Raw genomic sequence first — 25,027 nt, forward strand, 5'->3', positions numbered from 1 at the left:
TTTGCGGACTTTTGCGCGGACTTATATTCCTCCAGGGTCAATGAGTCAGTCGGAGATACGGAGACTTTCCTGGAGAGTCTGGGTCTCCCGAAATTGAGTGAGGAGGATAGTGTGAGCCTCGATGCCCCTATCACCGAGGAGGAACTGAGTCGGGCGCTGAAGTCTATGGCCAATGGGAAGGCACCTGGAGTTGATGGGTTACCAGCCGAAATCTATAAAAGCTTGGGGGAAGTGTTGATTCCCAGATTAAAGTTAGTACTGGAAGAGGCTGGATGCCAAGGGTATCTCCCAGCATCTATGAGGGAGGCTATTATAGTGGTTATTCCGAAGGAGGACAAGGATCTGGGGAAACCTGAGTCATATCGCCCAATCTCTCTGTTAACCATCGATGTCAAGCTCTTGGCCAGGGTGTTGGCTTCCCGTCTGTCCAGTGTCATTACTAACCTTGTACATCCGGATCAGTCCGGCTTTATGCCTGACAGGTCTACAGCGGTTAATCTGCGGAGGCTGTATATGAATCTGCAGCTGAAGTCTGACAACTGTGGCCGAAGGGTCATTGCATCCTTGGATGCCCATAAGGCGTTTGATAGTGTGGAGTGGGGATATCTCTGGAGGGTGTTGAAGTGTATGGGTATTGGACCGCAATTTGTGTCGTGGATTCAACTGCTATATTCATTACCAACAGCTAGAATCAGAGTGAATGGGGAACTTTCTCAGCCTATAAAGTTGGCCAGAGGTACGAGGCAGGGTTGCCCACTGTCGCCCCTTCTGTTTGCCCTAGCTGTGGAGCCACTGGCCGCCAAGATCCGACAGTCGGATGAGGTCCCTGGGTTCAGATATGGGAGTGTTGAGGAGAAGATTGCGTTATATGCAGATGACATCTTACTGTTCCTGGCGGACCCGGACGACGCCTTGAAAGGGGCCATCGAGATCATTGGAAAATTTGGAGCCTTGTCGGGACTGAGGATAAATCGGTCCTCTTTGAGGTGGATGGGGTGGAGGAGAATGGAAGTGAGCCATTGGGAGAGGGGCGGCTTAAGGTAGCATCCCTTTTTAAATACCTGGGAATATGGATCTCGATGCCAGTCACAGAGATTTTGTATAGGAATTTGACTCCTCTCATGGGCGTCCTTAAGGCAAAAGTAGATGCGTGGAATAAATTACACCTATCGGTGGTGGGTAGGGTTAATCTTATTAAAATGGTTCTGATGCCCAAAATACTCTACGTCCTACATAACGCGCCAGTTTGGATTCCACGTGGGAAGTTCCGGCAGATTAATGCTCTTTTTAGAAGCCTGATATGGGGGAGGCAGTACCCACGTATTGGCCTGGAGACGCTTCAGCGACTCAAGGAAGATGGAGGGTTGGCTTTGCCCAACCCTGAGTTATATTTTCATGCAGCCCAGAGCCAGCATTTGAAGGGCTGGGCGCGGGAGGCGTCTTCCAGTGCGGTACAACACTTGATGGAGGGGGTGACAAACCGACGACCGGTGGTGCAGTGTCTGGAGGATGGCTCCTTGGGCGTATTGGGGAAATTGTATCCAACTATTTTTTTTTTTTTTTAACCCCTTCATGACCCAGCCTATTTTGACCTTAAAGACCTTGCCGTTTTTTGCAATTCTGACCAGTGTCCCTTTATGAGGTAATAACTCAGGAACGCTTCAACGGATCCTAGCGGTTCTGAGATTGTTTTTTCGTGACATATTGGGCTTCATGTTAGTGGTAAATTTAGGTCAATAAATTCTGCATTTATTTGTGATAAAAACGGAAATTTGGCGAAAATTTTGAAAATTTCGCAATTTTCACATTTTGAATTGTTATTCTGTTAAACCAGAGAGATATGTGACACAAAATAGTTAATAAATAACATTTCCCACATGTTTACTTTACATCAGCACAATTTTGGAAACAAAATTTTTTTTTGTTAGGAAGTTATAAGGGTTAAAATTTGACCAGCGATTTGTCATTTTTACAACGAAATTTACAAAACCATTTTTTTTAGGGACCACCTCACATTTGAAGTCAGTTTGAGGGGTCTACATGGCTGAAAATACCCAAAAGTGACACCATTCTAAAAACTGCACCCCTCAAGGTACTCAAAACCACATTCAAGAAGTTTATTAACCCTTCAGGTGCTTCACAGCAGCAGAAGCAACATGGAAGGAAAAAATGAACATTTAACTTTTTAGTCACAAAAATTATCTTTTAGCAACAATTTTTTTATTTTCCCACGGAAGTTGTTGTCCAATTTGTCCTGAGTACGCTGATACCTCATATGTGGGGGTAAACCACTGTTTGGGCGCACGGCAGGGCTTGGAAGGGAAGGAGCGCCATTTGACTTTTTGAATCAAAAATTGGCTCCACTCTTTAGCGGACACCATGTCACGTTTGGAGAGCCCCCGTGTGCCTAAAAATTGGAGCTCCCCCACAAGTGACCCCATTTTGGAAACTAGACGCCCCAAGGAACTTATCTAGATGCATAGTGAGCACTTTGAACCCCCAGGTGCTTCACAAATTGATCCGTAAAAATGAAAAAGTACTTTTTTTTTCACAAAAAAATTCTTTTAGCCTCAATTTTTTCATTTTCACATGGGCAACAGGATAAAATGGATCCTAAAATGTGTTGGGCAATTTCTCCTGAGTACACCAATACCTCACATGTGGAGGTAAACCACTGTTTGGGCACATGGTAAGGCTCGGAAGGGAAGGAGCGCCATTTGACTTTTTGAATGAAAAATTATTTCCATCGTTAGCGGACACCATGTCGCGTTTGGATAGCTCCTGTGTGCCTAAACATTGGCGCTCCCCCACAAGTGACCCCATTTTGGAAACTAGACCCCCCAAGGAACTAATTTAGATGCCTAGTGAGCACTTTAAACCCTCAGGTGCTTCACAAATTGATCTGTAAAAATGAAAAAGTAATTTTTTTTCACAAAAAAATTCTTTTCGCCTCAATTTTTTCATTTTCACATGGGCAGTAGGATAAAATGGATCATAAAATTTGTTGGGCAATTTCTCCCGAGTACGCCGATACCTCATATGTGGGGGTAAACCACTGTTTGGGCACTCGGCAGGGCTCGGAAGAGAAGGCGCGCCATTTGACTTTTTGAATGGAAAATTAGCTCCAATTGTTAGCGGACACCATGTCGCGTTTGGAGAGCCCCTGTGTGCCTAAACATTGGAGCTCCCGCACAAGTGACCCCATTTTGGAAACTAGACCCCCCAAGGAACTTATCTAGATGCATATTGAGCACTTTAAACCCCCAGGTGCGTCACAGAAGTTTATAACGCAGAGCCATGAAAATAAAAAATAATTTTTCTTTCCTCAAAAATGATTTTTTAGCCTGGAATTTCCTATTTTGCCAAGGATAATAGGAGAAATTGGACCCCAAATATTGTTGTCCAGTTTGTCCTGAGTACGCAGATACCCCATATGTGGGGGTAAACCACTGTTTGGGCGCACGGCAGGGCTCGGAAGGGATGGCACGCCATTTGGCTTTTTAAATGGAAAATTAGCTCCAATCATTAGCGGACACCATGTCACGTTTGGAGAGCCCCTGTGTGCCTAAACATTGGAGATCCCCCAGAAATGACCCAATTTTGGAAACTAGACCCCCAAAGGAACTAATCTAGATGTGTGGTGAAGACTTTGAACCCCCAAGTGCTTCACAGAAGTTTATAACGCAGAGCCATGAAAATATAAAAAAAAAATTATTTTCTCAAAAATGATCTTTTAGCCTGCAATTTTTTATTTTCCCAAGGGTAACAGGAGAAATTTGACCCCAAAAGTTGTTGTCCAGTTTCTCCTGAGTACGCTGATACCCCATATGTGGGGGTAAATCACTGTTTGGGCACATGCCGAGGCTCGGAAGTGAAGTAGTGACATTTTGAAATGCAGACTTTGATGGAATGCTCTGTGGGCGTCACGTTGCGTTTGCAGAGCCCCTGATGTGGCTTAACAGTAGAAACCCCCCACAAGTGACCCCATTTTGGAAACTAGACCCCCAAAGGAACTTATCTAGATGTGTGGTGAGCACTTTGAACCCCCAAGTGCTTCATAGAAGTTTATAATGCAGAGCCGTGAAAATAATAAATACGTTTTCTTTCCTCAAAAATAATTATTTAGCCCAGAATTTTTTATTTTCCCAAGGGTAACAGGAGAAATTGGACCCCAATAGTTGTTGTCCAGTTTCTCCTGAGTACGCTGATACCCCATGTGTGGGGGTAAACCACTGTTTGGGCACACGTCGGGGCTCAGAAGGGAAGTAGTGACTTTTGAAATGCAGACTTTGATGGAATGGTCTGCGGGCGTCACATAGCGTTTGCAGAGCCCCTGGTGTGCCTAAACAGTAGAAACCCCCCACAAGTGACCCCATTTTAGAAACTAGACCCCCCAAGGAACTTATCTAGATATGTGGTGAGCACTTTGAACCCCCAAGTGCTTCACAGACGTTTACAACGCAGAGCCGTGAAAATAAAAAATCATTTTTCTTTCCTCAAAAATGATGTTTTAGCAAGCATTTTTTTAGATTCACAAGGGTAACAGGAGAAATTGGACCCCAATAATTGTTGCGCAGTTTATCCTGAGTACACTGATACCCCATATGTGGGGGTAAACCACTGTTTGGGCACACTTCAGGGCTCGGAAGTGAGGGAGCACCATTTGACTTTTTGAATACGAGATTGGCTGGAATCAATGGTGGCGCCATGTTGCGTTTGGAGACCCCTGATGTGCCTAAACAGTGGAAACCCCTCAATTCTACCTCCAACACTAACCCCCCCACACCCCTAACTCTAATCCCAACTGTAGCCATAACCCTAATCACAACCCTAACCACAACCCTAATTCCAACCCTAACCCTAAGGCTATGTGCCCACGTTGCGGATTCGTGTGAGATATTTCCGCACCATTTTTGAAAAATCCGCGGGTAAAAGGCACTGCGTTTTACCTGCGGATTTTCCGCGGATTTCCAGTGTTTTTTGTGCGGATTTCACCTGCGGATTCCTATTGAGGAACAGGTGTAAAAAGCCGCGGAATCCGCACAAAGAATTGACATGCTGCGGAAAATACAACGCAGCGTTTCCGCGCGGTATTTTCTGCACCATGGGCACAGCGGATTTGGTTTTTCATATGTTTACATGGTACTGTAAACCTGATGGAATACTGCTGCGAATCCGCAGCGGCCAATCCGCAGCCAAATCCGCACCGTGTGAACATAGCCTAATTCTAAAGGTATGTGCACACGCTGCGGAAAACGCTGCAGATCCGCAGCAGTTTCCCATGAGTTTACAGTTCAATGTAAACCTACGGGAAACAAAAATCGCTGTACACATGCTGCGGAAAAACTGCACGGAAACGCAGCGGTTTACATTCCGCAGCATGTCACTTCTTTGTGCGGATTCCGCAGCGGTTTTACAACTGCTCAAATAGAAAATCGCAATTGTAAAACCGCAGTGAAATGCGCAGAAAAAAACGCGGTAAATCCGCCATAAATCCGCAGCGGTTTAGCACTGCGGATTTATCAAATCCGCAGCGGAAAAATCCGCAGAGGACCAGAATACGTGTGCACATACCGAAACCCTAACCCTAGCCCTAACCCTACTCCTAACCCTACCCCTAACCCTAGCCCAAACCCTACCCCTAACCCTACCCCTAGCCCTAACCCTAACCCTACCCCTACCCCTATTCTAACATTAGTGGAAAAAAAAAATTTTCTTTATTTTTTTTATTGTCCCCACCTATGGGGGTGACAAAGGGGGGGGGGGGTCATGTATTATTTTTTTTATTTTGATCACTGAGATATAATCTATCTCAGTGATCAAAATGCACTTTGGAACGAATCTGCCGGCCGGCCGATTCGGCGGGCGCACTGCGCATGCGCCCGCCATTTTGGAAGATGGCGGCGCCCAGGGAGAAGACGGACGGGACCCCGGCTGGATCGGTAAGAATGATGGGGTGGGGGGGGACCACGGGGGGGGGGGGATTGGAGCACGGGGGGGGGGGGTTTCGGAGCACGGGGGGGGGGAATCGGAGCACGGGGGGGGGGGGGATCGGAGCGCGGCAGGCGTGGAACGGAGCACGGGGGGGGGTGGAACGGAGCACGGGGGGGGTGGATCTGAATGCAGGGGGGGGGGGGTGATTGGAGCACGGGGGGAGCGGACAAGAGCACGGGGGGGGGAGCGGAGCACTGGATGGAGGGGAGCCGGAGCAGTGTACCGGCCAGATCGGGGGGCTGGGGGGGGCGATCGGTGGGGTGGGGTGGGGCACACTAGTATTTCCAGCCATGGCCGATGATATTGCAGCATCGGCCATGGCTGGATTGTAATATTTCACCCGTTATAATGGGTGAAATATTACAAATCGCTCTGATTGGCAGTTTCACTTTCAACAGCCAATCAGAGCGATCGTAGCCACGAGGGGGTGAAGCCACCCCCCCTGGGCTAAACTACCACTCCCCCTGTCCCTGCAGATCGGGTGAAATGGGAGTTAACCCTTTCACCCGATCTGCAGGGACGCGATCTTTCTGTGACACAGCATATGCGTCACAGGTCGGATTGGCACCGACTTTCATGACGCATACGCTGTGTCACAGGTCGGGAAGGGGTTAAATTCGTTTATTGGTTCAGAATAAACAAACATTACACACATTTGCATTATCATCATTGATTATACCATGGAATACAAATAGATGCAAAACATCGTTATACCAAAGAATACAAAGGTTGCGTAGTGTGCATGTTAAATCATTAGATTCTTATAAGAAAATACCTAATATACAACTTTAACAACTTTAACCATTAATAGTGAGTCGCCAAAAGAAAAATAGATTTAAATCCTGCTCTATAAGCGATGCCCCCGAAAACCACAAGCCCACCTTTCTATGTAGATGTCTAATCAGTGCAGACTATAGGGTACGATAAGAGGAATTCCATCTGCCCCATATCTTTTCGAATTTACCCGGACAACCTCTATTGTGATACATTGTTTTTTCATATGGGATAATCGAGTTCACCAGATCAATCCAAACTCTAAGGGTCGGGGGGGAGCCACCCATCCATCTTAACGCCTACACTTTCCATGCCAGAAAGAGTGTCTCACGGAGAAGGATCCCAGTATAGTGGTCCCAGGACTCCTCATCCCACACCCCGAACAAACAGGTCAATGGACTGAGCGGGACAGGGATTGACAGTATAGACGTTAGTAACGTCGTGACCTCTCTCCAGTACTGAAGAAATACAGGGCACCTCCAAATCATATGAATAAAATCTGCATCAGGCATATGACACCGTAAGCAATCTGACGAATGTAAACGACCCATTTTAAAGAGTCGTGTCGGGGTCAAATAGGCCTGATATACTATATACAACTGAGTCATCCTATTATTGACGGAGGGGGAAACTTTAGTTGGAGATTCCAGAATATCCTCCCATTCTTCTTCCAGTACGTCCGGAAGGAGTTCCCCCAATTTCCCTCTGACAGAATTGATGACAGACCCATCTCCCATGGATAGTAGATATGTATATAGAGTGGAAATGAGACCTTGAGGACCCTGTGAGTTGAGGATACCTATCAAAGGTAAAGAAGAGATCGACCGACCCGTATCTACATTCCGTATGTGCGATTGGAAGGCTGACCTTAATTGTAAATACCAAAAGAATTGAGACCTCGGGATGTTGTAACTATTCTGTAATTGTTCAAAAGTCACAAAAACCCCCTGGTCATGTATGTCGCTCACCGAGAGAACACCGCAGGAAACCCAAAAATCAGTAGATGGGTGATTCAGCAATTTTGGTAGATAACTATTATTCCACAGTGGCATTTCAGCTATAACATCTACAAAATTAATCACTTTTTTAATTTGTCTCCATACCAATCTCGCCAGCCAGAGCATAGGCAGCAGACGACAAGCACCAATTTTCTCCATTTCCAAGAAACCTAGCGGGCAGTCAATCCGGGCAGAATGAATTAAGTGACTCTCGGAATTAGGTAGGGAGTTATTAGGCATCCACTTACTAATCGCCTTAGCCTGCCCGGCAAGGTAATACAGATAGAGGTCTGGCAGGGCCGCCCCACCCCCCTTTTTTGGTCTTTGCAGAACAGATAGTTTGAGTTTGGGTCTGGTCTTCCCCCATATAAAGGATGTGATTAAAGAGTTTGAATTTGCAAAAAATGATTTGGGTATTGGTACAGCACTATGTTGAAAACAGTAATTGAGTTTGGGAAGCAATATCATTTTAATTAGATTAATGCGGCCTGCAACCGAGAGGGGGAGTCTACTCCAGGTCATAAATTTAGATTTAATCAAATCCAACAGTGGATAAATGTTAAGTTGTAGGTCTAACCGACTGTATTGAGACATATGGATACCCAGATATTTGAAATTGGAAACCACAGGTAGTGATGTGAGAGTCCCGAGACAGGGAGCCGGAATATGAGATAAAGGCATCGGGCAGATTTATCCCAATTTATATATAAACCAGAGAATTTACTAAATTTATCTATGGTCGCTATCACTTGTGGTAGAGTTTCTTCCACTTTATCCATAAATATTATCATGTCATCCGCATAAAGACCGATGGTATCTACACGATCCGCGATATTTATTCCTTTAATATCTGTGGAGGACCTTATGCGTATTGCTAAGGCTTCTATCGCGAGAGCAAAGAGAGCCGGGGATAGGGGACATCCTTGACGAGTTCCCCTATGTAAGGTAAAAGGATCGGAGGTGGAGTTGTTTACAATTACCCGTGCCCTGGCATTTTTATACAGTGTGTCTATCCCCCTGATAAATTTCTCACCAAAACCATATTTCTGCAGACACGCAGAGAGAAAAGGCCACTCGAGAGAGTCGAATGCCTTGGCCGTATCCAGCGATGCCAACGCCCAATCATTATCCGGCTCTAGAGAGCTATATTGAATCACCGATTGGACCCGCCTGATATTGATAGAAGTACTTTTCCCAGGCATAAAGCCCGTTTGATCCGGGTGTATAAGGTCTAATATGAGCGCATTTAGTCTAGTGGCCAATATTTTTGTAAAAATTTTGTAATCTACGTTTACTAGTGATATGGGGCGATACGATCCGCATTCCAGAGGGTCCTTCCCTTCTTTTTTAAGTACAATAATATTTGCATCGTAAAATGTGTCAGGCATGGATCCTCCCTCCCATATACTCCGAAGTACCTTCAATAAAAGTGGTGCCAATTGATCCCGATATTTCTTATACAGCTCAATAGGAAACCCATCAGGTCCAGGGGCCTTCCCGGTGGCCATATCCATTATAGCTTGTTCTATCTCCTCCAAAGTGAACTCAGCCTCCATAAAGGCCTGCTGAACTGGACTCAACGAGGGGAATGTTATATCCGATAAATAATCTGCGCATTCAAGAACACCAAAATCCTCACTAGACTTGTATAAAGATTTATAGTAATCATAGAAACATTGGAGGATCTCCTCAGTAGAGGATACCGATGAGCCATCAGGTGCCCGGATCTGTAATACCGCATTAGATGTGTTGTGCTGGCGTACTGAAAAAGCTAATAGTTTGCTGGCCTGGTTCCCTAATTCGAAATAGGACTGACGGGTAAAAAACAATTTACGTTTTGATTTTGTGTCTATATGTTGAGTATATAACCTTTGGGAAGTAAGCCATGCCACCCTGTTGCCGCTAGTTTGGTTGGCTATATAAGCGGTCTCTGACTCCTTCAGCTGTCGCTCAATCTCATCATCCTCCCTCGCCGTCATCCTTTTAATATAGGAAATTGTGGAGGACAGACAACCCCTCAGATATGCTTTTAGAGTGTCCCAGAACAGACCATAATTTGAGGGGTCAGGGTGGGTAAGGATAAAGCAGTTCAGCTGATCCACCGTTCTATCGCTAGAATCTATTAATTTCAGCCAGAAGGGATTTAATTTCCAGGGTATAATATTATTTGACTGACCGTATTTAAGTTTAAGAATAACTGGGCTGTGGTCCGATATCCTTCTATTGCCATGTTCAATATTATCTACCCATAGTGCCAGGTCACTAGATCCAAATATATAGTCTATACGAGACAGAGACCGTTTGGTTGACGAGTGGCAGGTATAATCCCTCATCTCAGGGTGACGTATTCTCCAGAGGTCCAGCCATCCGCTACCGTTCATAAACAGTGCCAATTGAGAAGAGGATTGAATAGTAGGGCCCCCAGATATCTCATCATCTAGTCTCAATCTATCCAAGGAATTATTCATAACTAGGTTAAAATCTCCCATACAAAGAATACTAGCATCTGGATAATTTAGGGAGAATCCCATTGCCATACGGAGAACCGATATATTAGCTGGGGGTGGGTTATAGATGCACAGTATCACGTATTCCTTTGTGTTAATAAAGGCGTGCACAAAGACAAAATCGACCTTCGGGATCCCGTCTTGCCTCCCTGGCCTCCCATCTAACACTTCTATGGATCAGTAGAGAAACCCCTCTTGAGTAGCTGGTATGGAATGCGTGGAGGGACCATTGTACCCAAGGCTTTTGTGTACATTTAGCTGTGTCCCTGGTCAGATGTGTCTCTACAAGTGCTATCACATGGGGATGATACCGCTTAATCTGCGAAAATACCTTGATTCTTTTACGGGGAGTCTTAATATGTCGTATATTCCAAGTCATACATATAATTTCAGACCCCATATCTACACATAAGAAAAGGAATATTGGACGACATGGCTCGCGTAGAAATCAGGAACATCACACAGAGCATAGAGTTATCAATGGCGACTATCAAACAATCAAAACTGGTGTAAAAACCTGAACAAAACAAAGCTCGAACAATGGAGGAGTATAATCCTACACTCCTATAGTCAAATAGAAAAGGGGATACCCTCACTGGAATCAGCGTTCGGTATTGTTGATAAGCTCAGCACCTGTATGAAGAGCTCCATTTTGTGTTGCCATTGGATAAGGAAGATTGCTCAGGAGTCCGGCACATTAGACACCTTGCATGTTCGTAACCATTCGGTTACCTCCGCCGGATCTGTAAAAAACAGGGAAGAGCCTTCATGGACAACACAGAGTCGAGCTGGGTAAAGCATGGAATAGATGATGATGTTCTTATCCCTGAGCCGCTTCTTAACTTCCACAAATCGAACTCGCTGTTTTTGGAGCTCCACAGAAAAATCCGGGAAAAGTAGTAGCGTTATTGAATTTAATAGGACCCTTCTGCCTCGCCAGGCGGAGTATCGCATCTCTGTCTCTGCAGTTGAGAAGACGCGCCAAAAAGGGCCGAGGCGGAGCTCCGGGGGGGAAGAGGCCTCGTCGGTACTCTATGGGCCCTCTCCACGGAAAATGTTGAGGAGAATCCATCTCCCAAGGAGGTTTTTAGCCAATCCTCTAGGAATTGCTCAGGTTGCTGACCCTCCGAGCGCTCCGGCAGGCCTATAATTCGAACGTTATTACGGCGCAGTCTATTTTCCAGGTCGTCTGCTTTTTGTTTCCAAGCATTCACAGACCCAACGGCTTTTGACAATTTAGTTTCCATAGGGGTAATGGTGTCCTGTATCTGAGAAACTCTTGTTTCAACCTCTGAGATGTGTCCCCTCATAGCTTGCATATCATGCCGTAAACGACCCACTTCAGTATGTACATCTTCTATTTTCTCAGTAAGAGAAGATCTGGTAAGGGATATGGCCTGCATCAGTTGTTCAGACGCTTGTTTAAGGGTCAGTTCCCCCTGTTCTCCCTCCTCATTGCTGTCAGAAGGACGATTTTTGCGTTGGCTCTGCGTGGAATTATATCTAAGAGAGCGTACATTATCTTGGGCATCCTCTCTGGCATATTTCTTTAGTTTCTCAGCAGCCCCCGTTCCTTTGGAGTGCTGCATGATGATTAGCAGAAGGACCCTTCAGAAGGACCACACATATAGTTATAGCTGGTCTATTCCCCAGTAGCTGATCCAGTAGAATCAAGTCCTGGAGTAGATTCCAAGGAGACCACCAGTCATATAAAGGGATTGTCAGATATTTATAAAAGCGGCAACTCAGGGTTCACTCAGGCACTATGCCCCACAGCAGCCCACAGCTTCCACAGGCAGCACAGCAGGAGGGGAGGGGGTTAATCCCTCCAAAGTTTATGGCACAAACAGGAGCTTGTCAGATAAGGGGGGTGCAGGGCCCAATCTTCCAGGGCTCACACCGCACTACCCCTTTATTATTGCAGCGATTTATTGACCTCCTGGGTTATACCGCTATCATGCTGTATAGCGCCGCTCTCCTCACTGCTGGAGAGCGCGCTGCAGTAATGGCTGCCGTCCTCCCAGGCGCCGCCGCTGCCCCAGACACAGTACCTATGTTTCAGCGTTCCACAGCGCTCCCGCCGCTGTCTCAGACTCAGCCTGTCACTCCACAGCGCTCCCGCGCCGGTGCCTGCCTCCTCCAGGGAAGGTGTATCCGGCTCCAGCGATTGCCGGCGCTGTGTCCTGTATGTCGGGACACGCGCCCAAGATGGCCGCCGCAGCCCAGGGATTTTACCGCCCGTCCAGGCCACTTCACTTCCCGGCGTCTCTGGGCTCCTGAATCGCCGCTTTTTGGGGTCGCCGGTCTCCTGGGGTCCTGAGTGCACCTTTCCAGCCGGTGCAGCAGGTAAATCAGGGGATTTATGGCAGGATTGAGTGCAGGATGACCGGAGCTCTCCCGAGGTGCGTCCTCTCTCCTGGACTACATAGCCACGCCCCCCATCCAACTATGTTTTTGATACATAAATTATGGATCAGACTGCGGCAGATTCGTGGGGTTACGGGACTGACTAAATTTACACCGATATGGCTTAATAATAATTTGGTTGAGTTTGCGGCCCTTGGAGTGCTGGCGGAGTGGCAGGCCAAAGGAATCCATTTGGTTGCTCAGATAATTCAACAACGGGTGTTAAAGTCCTTTTCGCAGCTGCAGGGGGAGTTTGGATTGAGACCGACTGGGGAGTATCAATATGCCCAGATGAAGCATGCTTTTAAAGCTCAAAACAAGGGCGATGGTATTGAGATCCAAGAGGACATAGTCCTGGAATACGTGTGTGGGGAAGGGTCCACAAGGGGAGTCATTTCCACCCTTTATAAGGACCTACTGCATGCATATTTGCTGGATTTCCCTCTAAAAGCGAGAGCTAAATGGGAAAGAGATTTAGGCCCAATGGAGGATGAAACCTGGGAGTCGGTGTTGGAGTGGGTTCCACGAGTGTCACTGAGTGAGCCGTATAGATTATCGCAGCTGTACATCTTACACAGAGTCTATAAATCACCGGAAGTGTTGTACAGAGCGGGGTTACGTGCTGACTGAATGCCCGAGATGTAGGACTGAGAATGCAGGAATATACTACATGATGTGGACATGTCCAAGACTGGTGGCTTTTTGGCTGGTGGTACTGAGCAGTGTGGAAGGGGCGTATAAATGCAGAGTGCCGAGAGATCCGATGGTGTGCCTACTGGGATACGTGGAGGAAATTAGAGTGGATAACACCTGGAAGATAGCAATAGCTAGGCTATTATATATGGCTAGGAAGGTAATAGCAAGGAACTGGATCAAGGAGGAGCCGCCTACAAGGGGTGAATTCCTGAAATATGTTAAACATGGTCTCAATCTGGAAAAGGGGGTCTACAAAAGACGTGGGAAAACAAATGTTTGACAAAATGTGGTCTCCGTGGCTCGAGCTGGGATGAGTGGAAATGGGCGAATGAAGACCTGTGAAGGGGGGAGATTGCTAGAGGAATAAGCGGTCATAAGTGAGTCAAGCGGCTCAAAGAGCCATCAATACTGGTAACAGAAGTATAATTGGGAAGGAGCTGTCATGGGAGGGGGAGGTTTGGGGCTTGTTGGGATTGTTGGGGGTTTGGAAAATGAAGAAACTTTGTAATATATTGGAAAATGCATAAAATGTAATGTTCATGTTTATTTTCAATAAAAACCTATTTAAATCAAAAAGGAAGGAAGGAAGAACATTTATATTTTCCAATCTCCCCCTTCAGCATTTTGTGCAATTTACCAAAAATAGTGCCACAGTTCTGCGCAATTCTCCCCCCCCCCCCACACACGATGGAAGACAAAGAGCAATTTTACCTCCGGTTTTAGTAAACTTTAAATGTCACACCTACACGTTTGAAGATTTTATCAGTGAGGGTATGTGAGTCGAGCCCCCACTGATCCACGAAACGGAGGGTCAGGGGCACCAAGCTCAGGGTTGTGCCCTTTTGGCCAATTCTCAGAAGCACAATGTTAGCATTGTATATGCTTATAGTAAGTATACAAGTGGTCTGTGAGGGTTTCAGCACTCGGACACCATGAATCAAAACTGTTGATGTGTCGGAAGTTACTTAAACTGGAGTAGTATACTATACAATTACAACCAGATTTTTAAAAATTGTTCCAGTGCACTTAAAACAAAATGATTTTTCAAATTTTCCACATATGTGTACACAGCCCTCGTGCAGACATGTGCGTTTCCATTGGTAGCAGAAGTGGTATAAAATTAAAAATGAATAAAAATCTGGTTGCAATTTTCATACAGCCTTTAAATAACAAAGTCGAAAAATTAATACCGTATTTTTCGGACTCTACCCCAGGTTTAGATAACACAAAATATGAAAAACATTTTTCCTATTAAACCTTCTATGGTAAAGTGGGGAGGGGTCATTATCACTAATTTTAATGCACTTGGGTAGAACAGGAATGTAATAGATCAATTAGATCAATTGTTAGTGTCTATTATAGACACACACACAGATATGCTACATATGCACACAGCTCCGCTACATTAGCACATTTATAGATGCACACAGCTCCGCTACATTAGCACATTTATAGATGCACACAGCTCTGCTACATTAGCACATTTATAGATGCACACAGCTCTGCTACATTAGCACATTTATAGATGCACACAGCTCTGCTACATTAGCACATTTATAGATGCACACAGCTCTGCTACATTAGCACATTTATAGATGCACACAGCTCTGCTACATTAGCACATTTATAGATGCACACAGCTCTGCTACATTAGCACATTTATAGATGCACACAGCTCTGCTACATTAGCACATTTATAGATGCACACAGCTCTGCTACATTAGCACATTTATAGATGCACACAGCTCTGCTACATTAGCACATTTATAGATGCACACAGCTCTGCTACATTAGCACATTTATAGATGCACACAGCTCTGCTACATTAGCACATTTATAGACACACTGATTGGAAAGGATGGGCAGTCTGACTCTTCTGGGTGATCTGGATAACTTGGCTTCGCTCACCAAAGAGAGCAGGCTCCTATGGATCCTAAATGGATCCCAATTAAATGTGAGATCACCCCAGGTAAACACACACATTAAAAATAGACTTTATGTAGCCGAAACCCCGCACACGTGTGGCCAACCAATACAATTGCTGGCCAGGCAGGGTTTCAGCCACCAAACTCTGTAATTTTACCGCCAGCGAGATTCGGACACTTCAGGCGGCCTGTGAGGGCTTCCTTCGTTCACAGCAGGGAGCCAGCTCTTTGTACAGGGTCGTTTGCGAATCACTAGTGTTTGCGTTCTCCTCCATCACAGGAAGCTGCCTCCGGAATGTAAGACCCACATACTAAAAAGTGCATCTGATAATTTTTCATAACCACAATTACTTACCAATGAGGTTAATGGGTAACTTGAGAGTAGTAGCAGTCAAGATGGCAGAACAGACAGTTGCTGCACCACCCATATCCGCTCTCATTGCATCCATTCCAGATGATGGCTTCAAGGAAATCCCACCACTTCGAAAAAGAGACATTTTGGGGTCAGTGGTACTTTCAACAAGGCACAAAATACACCTGGTCCTCAATAGGAATCCGCAGGTGTAAAAATGCATGTAAAAACCACACAAAAACTGCGGTAAATCCGCAGGTAAAACGCAGCGTGTTTTCCTGCGGATTTTTTAGAATCCGCGCGGAAAAAATCCGCAATGGAATCCGCAATGTGTGCACATACCCTAAGGAGGATGTGCGCCCAGCTGATACTACTGGCACAGTCCCTGCCCCAGGTAGCACATGTAATACATTACCTCCATCTTCTATTCTAGGTATACACCGAAGTAAAAAACCTCCATGCGGTCCAATAGTAGTCAGCAAGTGTTTTGAAGGGTTGCACGACCCAATGTCATAGTGTACGTGATGTGTCTCTGACCTGTCAAAAGTGACTCCTTTCCCCACAAACACAAGAGGAGACTCGTTAGGATCACGGCTGCCGGTATAATGGATTTCCAGGAAAATCGGCGGCTCATCAGATCCTTTGGCCACACTTAAAAATGCTCCCATTTGTTGCTCTTCTATCCATGACCTTGATCTAAGAGATGAAGGTGGAAATATATCACAGCATGGCAATTTAAAAAAAAAAATACAAAATTATATATATATATATATATATATATATATATATATATATATATATATATATATATATATATATATTGACCAATTCCATATATATATATTGGCCAATTCCATATATATATATATTGGCCAATTCCATATATATATATATTGACCAATTCCATATATATATATATTGACCAATTCCATATATATATATATTGACCAATTCCATATATATATATATATATATTGACCAATTCCATATATATATATATATATATATATATATATATATATATATATATATATATATATATATATATATATATATATATATTTTCACACACACAACATTGTATCTATTCAACAACCAACATTCAGTTTTAAGTTACAGGAGCTCTGAATCGCAGAAAAAGAAACCCAAAATAGAAAATAAGTCTTCAAATTATATGAAAAACAGTAAATCTTTATTAAATAAGCACATAAGAGAAAGGTATATGATGCGGTGGTTGTATAAATTCATGACACACACTAATATTAATATATTTAGAATATCCCCTGGATGAAGCATTTCTTGCGAAACCCTTTTTCATCTCATCTCGTTATTTGTGCAATATTTCGGCAGCTATGCCCGCTGTCTTACCTTGTGAACACCTTAACCCCGTCCCCCAATGCTCCCGTCTTCTGTTGAATTATCTCCGCGAACTTTGAAGGAGTCATATAATTCGCTGGAGATTCCATCAAGTAACGAGCCAAGTTCTGCCCCTTAGCGTAGGAAACTCCTTTTTGCCAGGCATCTAGTTCTTCACTAAATGGAAAAATCAAATCCTTCTTGGTAAATACAATGCATGTTGGATACAACTTTTTTTTTTTTTCCTTTCAACTTCATGGAAGCCGTCCACTTATTTTCTAATATGCAGCAAATACGCAATAAAAAAAATAATGTCAGAAGGTTTTTGCTATGTAATCTGAGAGCACCATGGTGTAGGAGCAGAGATCCTGATTCCGTTATGTGTCACTTACTGGACTGCTTGGTGGAGTTTTGCTAAAATCCCTGTTCTCTGCTGCAGATGTAGCAGTGCCGTGAATGCTGAGCGGAGTGTAACATCAACCACATCCCTGACTGGCAACTTACTGTGTATAGGAAAAAGGCTGCCAATCAGTGGAGGGTTACACAGATTAGCTGGACTGCCTGGCACGCTACATCTAGTCCTCCAATGACTATCTCTTTGTTTTATCAGCAATGATTGACAGAGGGTCCCTACATTATGCTGCTCTCAGATTTCATAGCATAAGTCTGATGACCAATTCCTTTTAATACGGTCAAACATTTTATTTATATACTTTTTTCCCCCCACACTACAGCTAATTCTGGAACACGTCTACTGCAGACGTCTCGGGAAACATTATGCAAAATGCTATAAAATTACTGTCTTGAACATCAGTTGCCCCTACTGGGAGAAAAGGCGCCAGCGACCTCACAAGTGACCTCCCATTTTGAGTACAGTTAATCCGCTGCTTTTCCTATGGAGGCACAGAAGTTGGAGCACAATTATGATGTTACTGCACTCGATTCACAGGGTAGAGCGCCCGGAGAACATACATATATAGAACTACTGAGCCTTTGTAGGAAGGGTGTCTGTGGCTCAGTGGGTAGCACTGTGGTCCTGGGTTGAATCCCACCATCATCTGCAAGGAGTTTGTATGCTCTCCCCGTGATTGGAGTAAAACAACACAAAGACATACAGATAGGGAATGTAGACTGAGCCCCAATGGGGACAGGGATGAGGTCTGCAAAGTGATGTGGAATTAATGACGTATATAGTGGAGTAAAATAAATATACCTTCCATACAGCTTTGTTGAGACTTTTTTCTTCTTTTTGGCCTTCAGCTCGTCATATTCATATAACCCCAGAACGGCCCCTTCTGCCGCGGCCTGAGCGTCTCCGCAGGGGTCAACGTCCACATGTGCCATCTCCAAATCCTGCATGTGCCTACAGCCCGCTGGGTGGGAAAGCAACAAATACAGTCAGAAGTCAGGGCAGGTAAAGCCCCCACACACAATAGATGTCCTATAGACGGCTAACGCTCCGGACCCCTCGCTACATGGCCGAGTGTTCCTGTGTTCTCTATGAGGGGGCCGCGGTCAGACTGCAGCACCATCAGCTCATCTCCAGGGAGAACAAGAGGGTCGATGCTTTCAGGGTGTCTGGCCTGTCATATACCCCGTACAGACCCCTTACACATTGGCAGGGTTGGACCACTTTAGTGTAATGTGGATTTCGGCCTTTATTCGTATTGTGCTACTATTTCCACTAATTAACAATCACAATAATAAAAAACAGTAAGCTTTTCCAGGCTCTTAGTTTTCCCACACATTCAATTTTGATGTAGTTTGTGGTCATAAATGAGATGAGCGAAGCGCAGAAAAGGTACAAATTCTTTCAGACCAAGCTCACTGATACATTCTCAGTTAACTCATCCTGCGGCCAGCAATAGACTGTGCAACACAGAGGCTACAGAAGTCAGAGGGTGCAAACGTTTTAATGAATCCCATTTGCAAAAATGATTTTTTAGCCCCAGATACTTGCATGCAAGAGAAAAAAAAAGGAGTTCCTAAAAGGTGGATAACTGCTTTAATTAGGATAGGACAAGCAGAATGTTTGCTGTGTGTTAGATGGGACAGAAGACTCAGTCTGGCCATCCCCTTTAGCTGATAAGCTGATGTACCTTTTCCTTTTAGTTCACTACTGAAGTATTAAGAGAATCACTGCCAAAAATACAAAGGTCAGCGCTAACCAGAGCGGCGGCCATGACTGGTCACACATTACCTGATACTGCAGCCCTAATGTTCTCCTTGCTTTCATTCCAGAGCTCCTGCTGGTGGACACCGGCCGACTGCTTCCCCAACCCCACCGTCACCACACTGGGGAAATCCTGCCATTGCAAGAAAGACTTATTTATGACGGGGTGACATTCTAGTCACACCTGACTGGTACAATCCTATGTAGAAATATGGCAGACACACCAAATGCTGAGATAACATGTGGTGAGGATACCGCCATAGTGTACATTCACTTAGGACAGCTGTGGCCGGCCTGCGGGTCACACGCAACGCTTTGGCGGTTTCGTATGGACTGGAACAGCCAAAGGGATAGAAACAGTGGAGTACCACCCAGGAGTTGGGGTGGCGGGGTGAGGGGCCTGGTATGGCATAGCGCCGCAACCCACCCCTCAGGCGTCACAAGTTTAACACTATCAGAATCCTCAGTGTGTAGATCAGAGGTGTCAAACTGCATTCCTCGAGGGCTGCAAACAGGTCATGTTTTCAGGATTTCCTTGTGTTGTACAGGTGATAATTTAATCACCTGCACAGAATGATTCCAGCACCTTGTGCAATACTAAGGAAATCCTGAAAACATGACCTGTTTGCAGCCCTCGAGGAAGGCAGTTTGACACCTCTGGTGTAGATAATGTTAAACAGGTGGCCGTCAGCTCCATCCTCCACCAGTCAGACTGAACGACAGACTCAGCGCAGCGGGCAGATGACATTACTACATCATACCCATGTTGCTGAGCCTCAGTACTCACAGCAAAGCCCAGTGCAACACATCGGGGAACCAAGGCGAGGGAAGTAGTCATTTCTATAGTCAGTCACTTATGTGGGGGAATAAGTGGGGACATCATACTGTGAGTGAGCGAAGGCTGGGGGCATCATACCTTGTGTGGGGGAGGGTTGTGGGATCCATCATGCTGCATTATGAGGAAACCATCGCACGGTGTTTGGAGGACAGTGCTTTAGGGCCCCTCACGCTGTGTGTGGGAGGGAGGACTGAGGGGTCCATCACTGTGTGAGAGGCCATCAAACTGCATGTGGGGAAGGGCTGTGGAGTCCCCCATGCTGCACGGCAGTGAGGGGCACGTCATACTGAGCGTCGGGGATGGCGGTGAGGGGCACATCATACTGAGCGTCGGGGATGGCGGTGAGGGGCACATCATACTGAGCGTCGGGGATGGCGGTGAGGGGCACATCATACTGAGCGTCGGGGATGGCGGTGAGGGGCACATCATACTGAGCGTCGGGGATGGCGGTGAGGGGCACATCATACTGAGCGTCGGGGATGGCGGTGAGGGGCACATCATACTGAGCGTCGGGGATGGCGGTGAGGGGCACATCATACTGAGCGTCGGGGATGGCGGTGAGGGGCACATCATACTGAGCGTCGGGGATGGCGGTGAGGGGCACATCATACTGAGCGTCGGGGATGGCGGTGAGGGGCATATCATACTGAGCGTCGGGGATGGCGGTGAGGGGCACATCATACTGAGCGTCGGGCACAGCGGTGAGGGGCACATCATACTGAGCGTCGGGCACAGCGGGGAGGGGCACATCATACTGAGCATCGGAGGTTTGCTATTGATCATGGTACATAAGCTGAATAGGATATGTATGATTATAGATAACAGTGACGTATATGGTTCTGATTACAGGTTGCTGATAAATGTAAACCTAGCAATCATCCCAATCGTAACATGTAATAGCGGTAACAGCCAGACAATAATAATTAATTCTGCTCAATATTAAATGATAAAAATTAACAAAAATATATTAACATTGAACAAAATTAGTTTTAGTCCATTGGTTCACATAGTGATAATGAGAACGTGCCTCATGCAAACCATAGAATACTCGCGTCTTCCCCTTCTTCAGCGCCGGCCCGGAGCTGTAGAGGAAGACCATGGATTACTATGGGGACGATGGGGAGGGAATGATCTGTGTTATCCTCGGATAATATTGGATTTCTACCTTGCCAGCTGATGTCGCAATTTTCCTGAAACAACATTGTCGAACGCGTCTGCGGCCCGGGTAAGGGAGAGATGTTCATCCTCCTTATTCTTATCATACACACCGAGAACGAGCCCCTAGAACAGAAAGATGTGAAACAGCTGAGGCCGTACAATGGGTCCGCGATGTGCAATATGGCGTCATGGTGGACCCCATACCACTCATCAAAGGCTTCCTTGTGCTCCCCCACAACCACGGCTTCTGGGAGGAAAAGGAAAAATCTATATGACAGAGGGAACAAGTGGTGGAAGGTGCGGCGGCCATCACACGGCTTTGTAACGTGTAAATGGTGCTATCAGCCAATCCAGGGAGAAAAAAAAAAAAGTAAATAAATTAATCAATCAGTGTATTGGATCCAATTTTCTGCCATTATTGAGGCACGGGAAAGTAAATTCTAATGCTATTATTACCTATGGTTGGGTGGCAGCCGAGTGGGTTTTTTTTTGTGTTTTTTTTAACATTCCCGTGGTTGCGTTTGATCAGATGGAGAGCAGACATCTTCCTGGTGTTTTTCTTTTGGTTATTTTTAGGCCTGAGATTTTGGTTAGATTTTGACCCTGCAGAATTTCTGCACCCATTATCAATATTAGGATACTTGCGGTTTTCATTGAGTTTGTGTGTTTACTTACATGCATTTTTATTGTTTTAAATAAAGCCGGTTTGTTTTTAATACGTCCCACTTTTTGGCTTCAACAAGACTTTAGTGATCTGGTCATGTGCAGGCTACATACATTATTTTATTTATTTTTTTTATTAATCCCCTTTCCCTACATATGCGCTTTTTTTTTTTTTACGTAAAAGTTAAACTCACCGCCAGCAAAAAAAAGAAAAAGAAAAGCTGCTGGCGGCTGGAGCGACATAAATCCGGTGACGGGTCACCTACAATGGCGGAAACACTTATTAATCTCCAGCGCCCTAATAATACGCCAGGCACAGCGCGGCATCCTCCACCGTATACTGCTGTCGTCTGGGCATGATACAAATGTGTGCAGGCGTGAACAGGCTAAAGGGCATGATTGCAGGGGGTGAGGGGGACTTTACCTTGCGGCCAGAGTTGTAGGACTGTGCAGACAGGGAGAATGTCCTGCTGCAGCAGCAGCTCCTGTGCACACCGCTGTGGAGCGCCGCTCTGAGGGGCTGCAGCATGATCTCCGCTCTGGAGAGTCAGGAGCTGTCACTGGGGCTCAGATGGTGTCCTTCACCACGCGCACAGGGAGGGACCCACGAGAATGACGTCATCACACAGCGACACATGAGGCCCCGCCACAGGCAGCAGAAACTTATCACAGCTCATGGCCGCCACCTTGTGGCAATATATCATACTGCAAGACTCTAAGATCTACAACCTGTTCTTCTAAGGTCTCAGTCACACGTCTGTTCTCTTTCTCTTATGAGAAGAATTAAAAAGCAATAAAAGCGACCGCCATCCATCAGTGTAGTGGATCAGATTTTACCCATCATATCCTATGCTGTTCATTTGCTGTTCCCACATCTTGTTGTTGAGCGTTTTTGTCCTCTTGTGCTCCTTGTCACACCTCTTTGAGGTGAATATCTTCTGGAATCCACTCCAAATTTTACACATCAAGTCAAACAGCTGAAAAAAACATTTAATCTATATATATAATTGTCTAAGGGTTTTTCTGTCTGTCTGTCTTTCTGTCTGTCTGTCCTGGAAATCCCGCCCCTCTGATTGGTCGATGCCGCCAGGCCTCGACCAATCAGCAACGGGCACAGCGACGATGATGTCATAATGGTTGCCATGGCGACGATGATGTCATAAAGGTTGCCTCGATCAATCAGCGACGGACACAGCCTGCCGTGAATTCTGGAATCATCATTGTCCATATACTACGGGGACATGCATATTCTAGAATACCCGATGCGTTAGAATCGGGCCACAGTCTAGTATTATATATATATATATATATATATATATATATATATAGATGAACAGCACCAGAAAAAATCCCTTAAAGCGTGCACGCTTCCCAGACCGGCATTCCAATGACCTTCCAGACAGTAAACAGAAAGGGAAACAGCACGAAAAGATGTAAAAAAAAGGACTTGAATGCCCTGTGGAGTGGCATCGTTTTGGATAAAATAATCCTTTCTCAATATACACACATACACACATATATCTATAATTTAAAACACTAATCAGGAAAATAGAAACTTCCCCAAAAAAGGAGTTTTTCCTGAAGCTGAAGTTGTGTTTGACCTCCTCAAAAAGCTCCGTCTGAATTTAGATTTTATCATACGCAAAACAAAAACATTTGTGGAGATTTCTCAAACTTCTCAACCCGGACAGCGAAAAACAGACATTACTGGGGTGCAACTAGGAGGCCGCCATTGTGCCGTGCGTTTTTTTTCTTTTTTCACAAACCGATGGTAAAAGTCAATCCACAAATCAGATCCAATTGTCTCGGTATTTTGGGGATTTATTTTTTTTTACAGTCAATTGACAGGTAAACAGCCCCCGGAGTATAACGGGGAAAAACCATATACACATGTACAAGAAAAACAGATGTCTGAGCAAAATCTCCAAGGATCCGAAATGAAAGGGAATGTCCACCCTTGGGGATAAATTATGGCTCATTGTGTTTTATTTAACATGCTGCCCCGCGAGGACGGCCTCGTTCACACAGCAGTGATTTTTCTTTAATCCAAAAAGCAGTCCGGGCCTCATCAGCGTTTCATTCCGATTTTCATCAGAGTTTGGTCAGTGTCGCCTTTTTCCCTATTTTTCAATACATACAATCATGGCTGAAAGTGTTGGCGCCCTTATGTCCAATTTGCCTTTTTTTCTCTGTTTTTTTTTTGTTACTCCAATACACACAAAGGAAACAAACCTGTGTATAACAAAATGTGTGTAATTGTAATAATTTTCTGGGAGAAATACTTCATTTTCTGGGTCAATTTCAAGGGTGCCAACACTTTCAGCCACAACTGTATATGGAAAAGTGAATGGTATCATCCGCAACTACAACAAGTCTCATATGGCTACCAAAAAAAGCTCTAGTAAGGAAAGGAGGATAACAAATAAAGTAAAAGAATCGCCTCTTTAGAAAGGTGTAATTTTGTGCAGTTGATCCCTCATTATAAGGGCAGGTGCGGACGACCGTGTATTGTCACATCCGAGAGAATCGGATCAATTATGCAAATGGAACCCTGATCAGTGTGTGATCTGATTCTCTCGGTCGAGGAGAAGATGGAGAAAAAAGTATCCATCTTCTTCATTGTGTCGGTGCGCAGAAATTGGACTGCACACAGATGTCATCTGAGTGCAGTCCAATGTTTTTTATGCACTAGTGTGATCCAAATATCGGATCAAACTCGGGCATGTAGTGTTTTTTTCCTTGGATGTGCTCGGCCCCATAGAATACCATTGGTTTGGGTATGATCCTATGTTTTGTCAGATCACGCTCAGACAGTCTGCACCTGCCCTGACTCTTCATCCAAGGAACATGCAAGGATGGAAGGGCTCTCCTGCCCCCTGTGTGGTGCGTCTACAGAGTTTCTCTTCCTACAAGGCCTCCTTGGCTCTGAGTACAACCCTGCTGGTTCTGGATTCTGATGTAGGAGAACAAATAGGCCAGGATCACACATGCGAGAAACACGTCCGTGTCTCGCATGTGAAATCCAAGCTCTGGCGCAGGCACTCCAGAGCGGAGCGTGCGGCCACATAGGAACACATGGAGCCGCACGCTCCGCTCCCAAGTGCCGGCGCCAGAGCTTGGATTTCACATGCGAGACACGGACGTGTTTCTCACATGTGTGGTCCCGGCCATAGAGAGAAATACGGCT

At 45.3% G+C, this 25,027-nt stretch overlaps 1 protein-coding gene across 1 annotated transcript in view; it reads right to left on the bottom strand.

Annotated features, from left to right (window-relative positions):
* The window catches only part of LAP3 (leucine aminopeptidase 3), a 33,191-nt gene extending 10,739 nt beyond the window's left edge, over nt 1-22,452 (bottom strand). Inside the window, exons 1-8 of the mRNA XM_069744696.1 lie at nt 22,265-22,452; nt 21,185-21,300; nt 21,047-21,101; nt 19,209-19,314; nt 18,222-18,381; nt 17,021-17,185; nt 16,190-16,348; nt 15,656-15,780 (exon numbers count right to left, since the gene is read on the bottom strand). Of these exons, the coding sequence (XP_069600797.1) occupies nt 15,656-15,780; nt 16,190-16,348; nt 17,021-17,185; nt 18,222-18,381; nt 19,209-19,314; nt 21,047-21,101; nt 21,185-21,300; nt 22,265-22,369 (991 nt within the window). The 5' untranslated portion in view covers nt 22,370-22,452. The remainder of the gene's footprint in view (nt 1-15,655; nt 15,781-16,189; nt 16,349-17,020; nt 17,186-18,221; nt 18,382-19,208; nt 19,315-21,046; nt 21,102-21,184; nt 21,301-22,264) is intronic.
* Nucleotides 22,453-25,027: the final 2,575 nt, after the last annotated feature.

This window comes from Ranitomeya imitator, chromosome 1 (assembly GCF_032444005.1).
Source record: "Ranitomeya imitator isolate aRanImi1 chromosome 1, aRanImi1.pri, whole genome shotgun sequence".
In the NCBI taxonomy this organism is placed as follows: domain Eukaryota; kingdom Metazoa; phylum Chordata; class Amphibia; order Anura; family Dendrobatidae; genus Ranitomeya; species Ranitomeya imitator.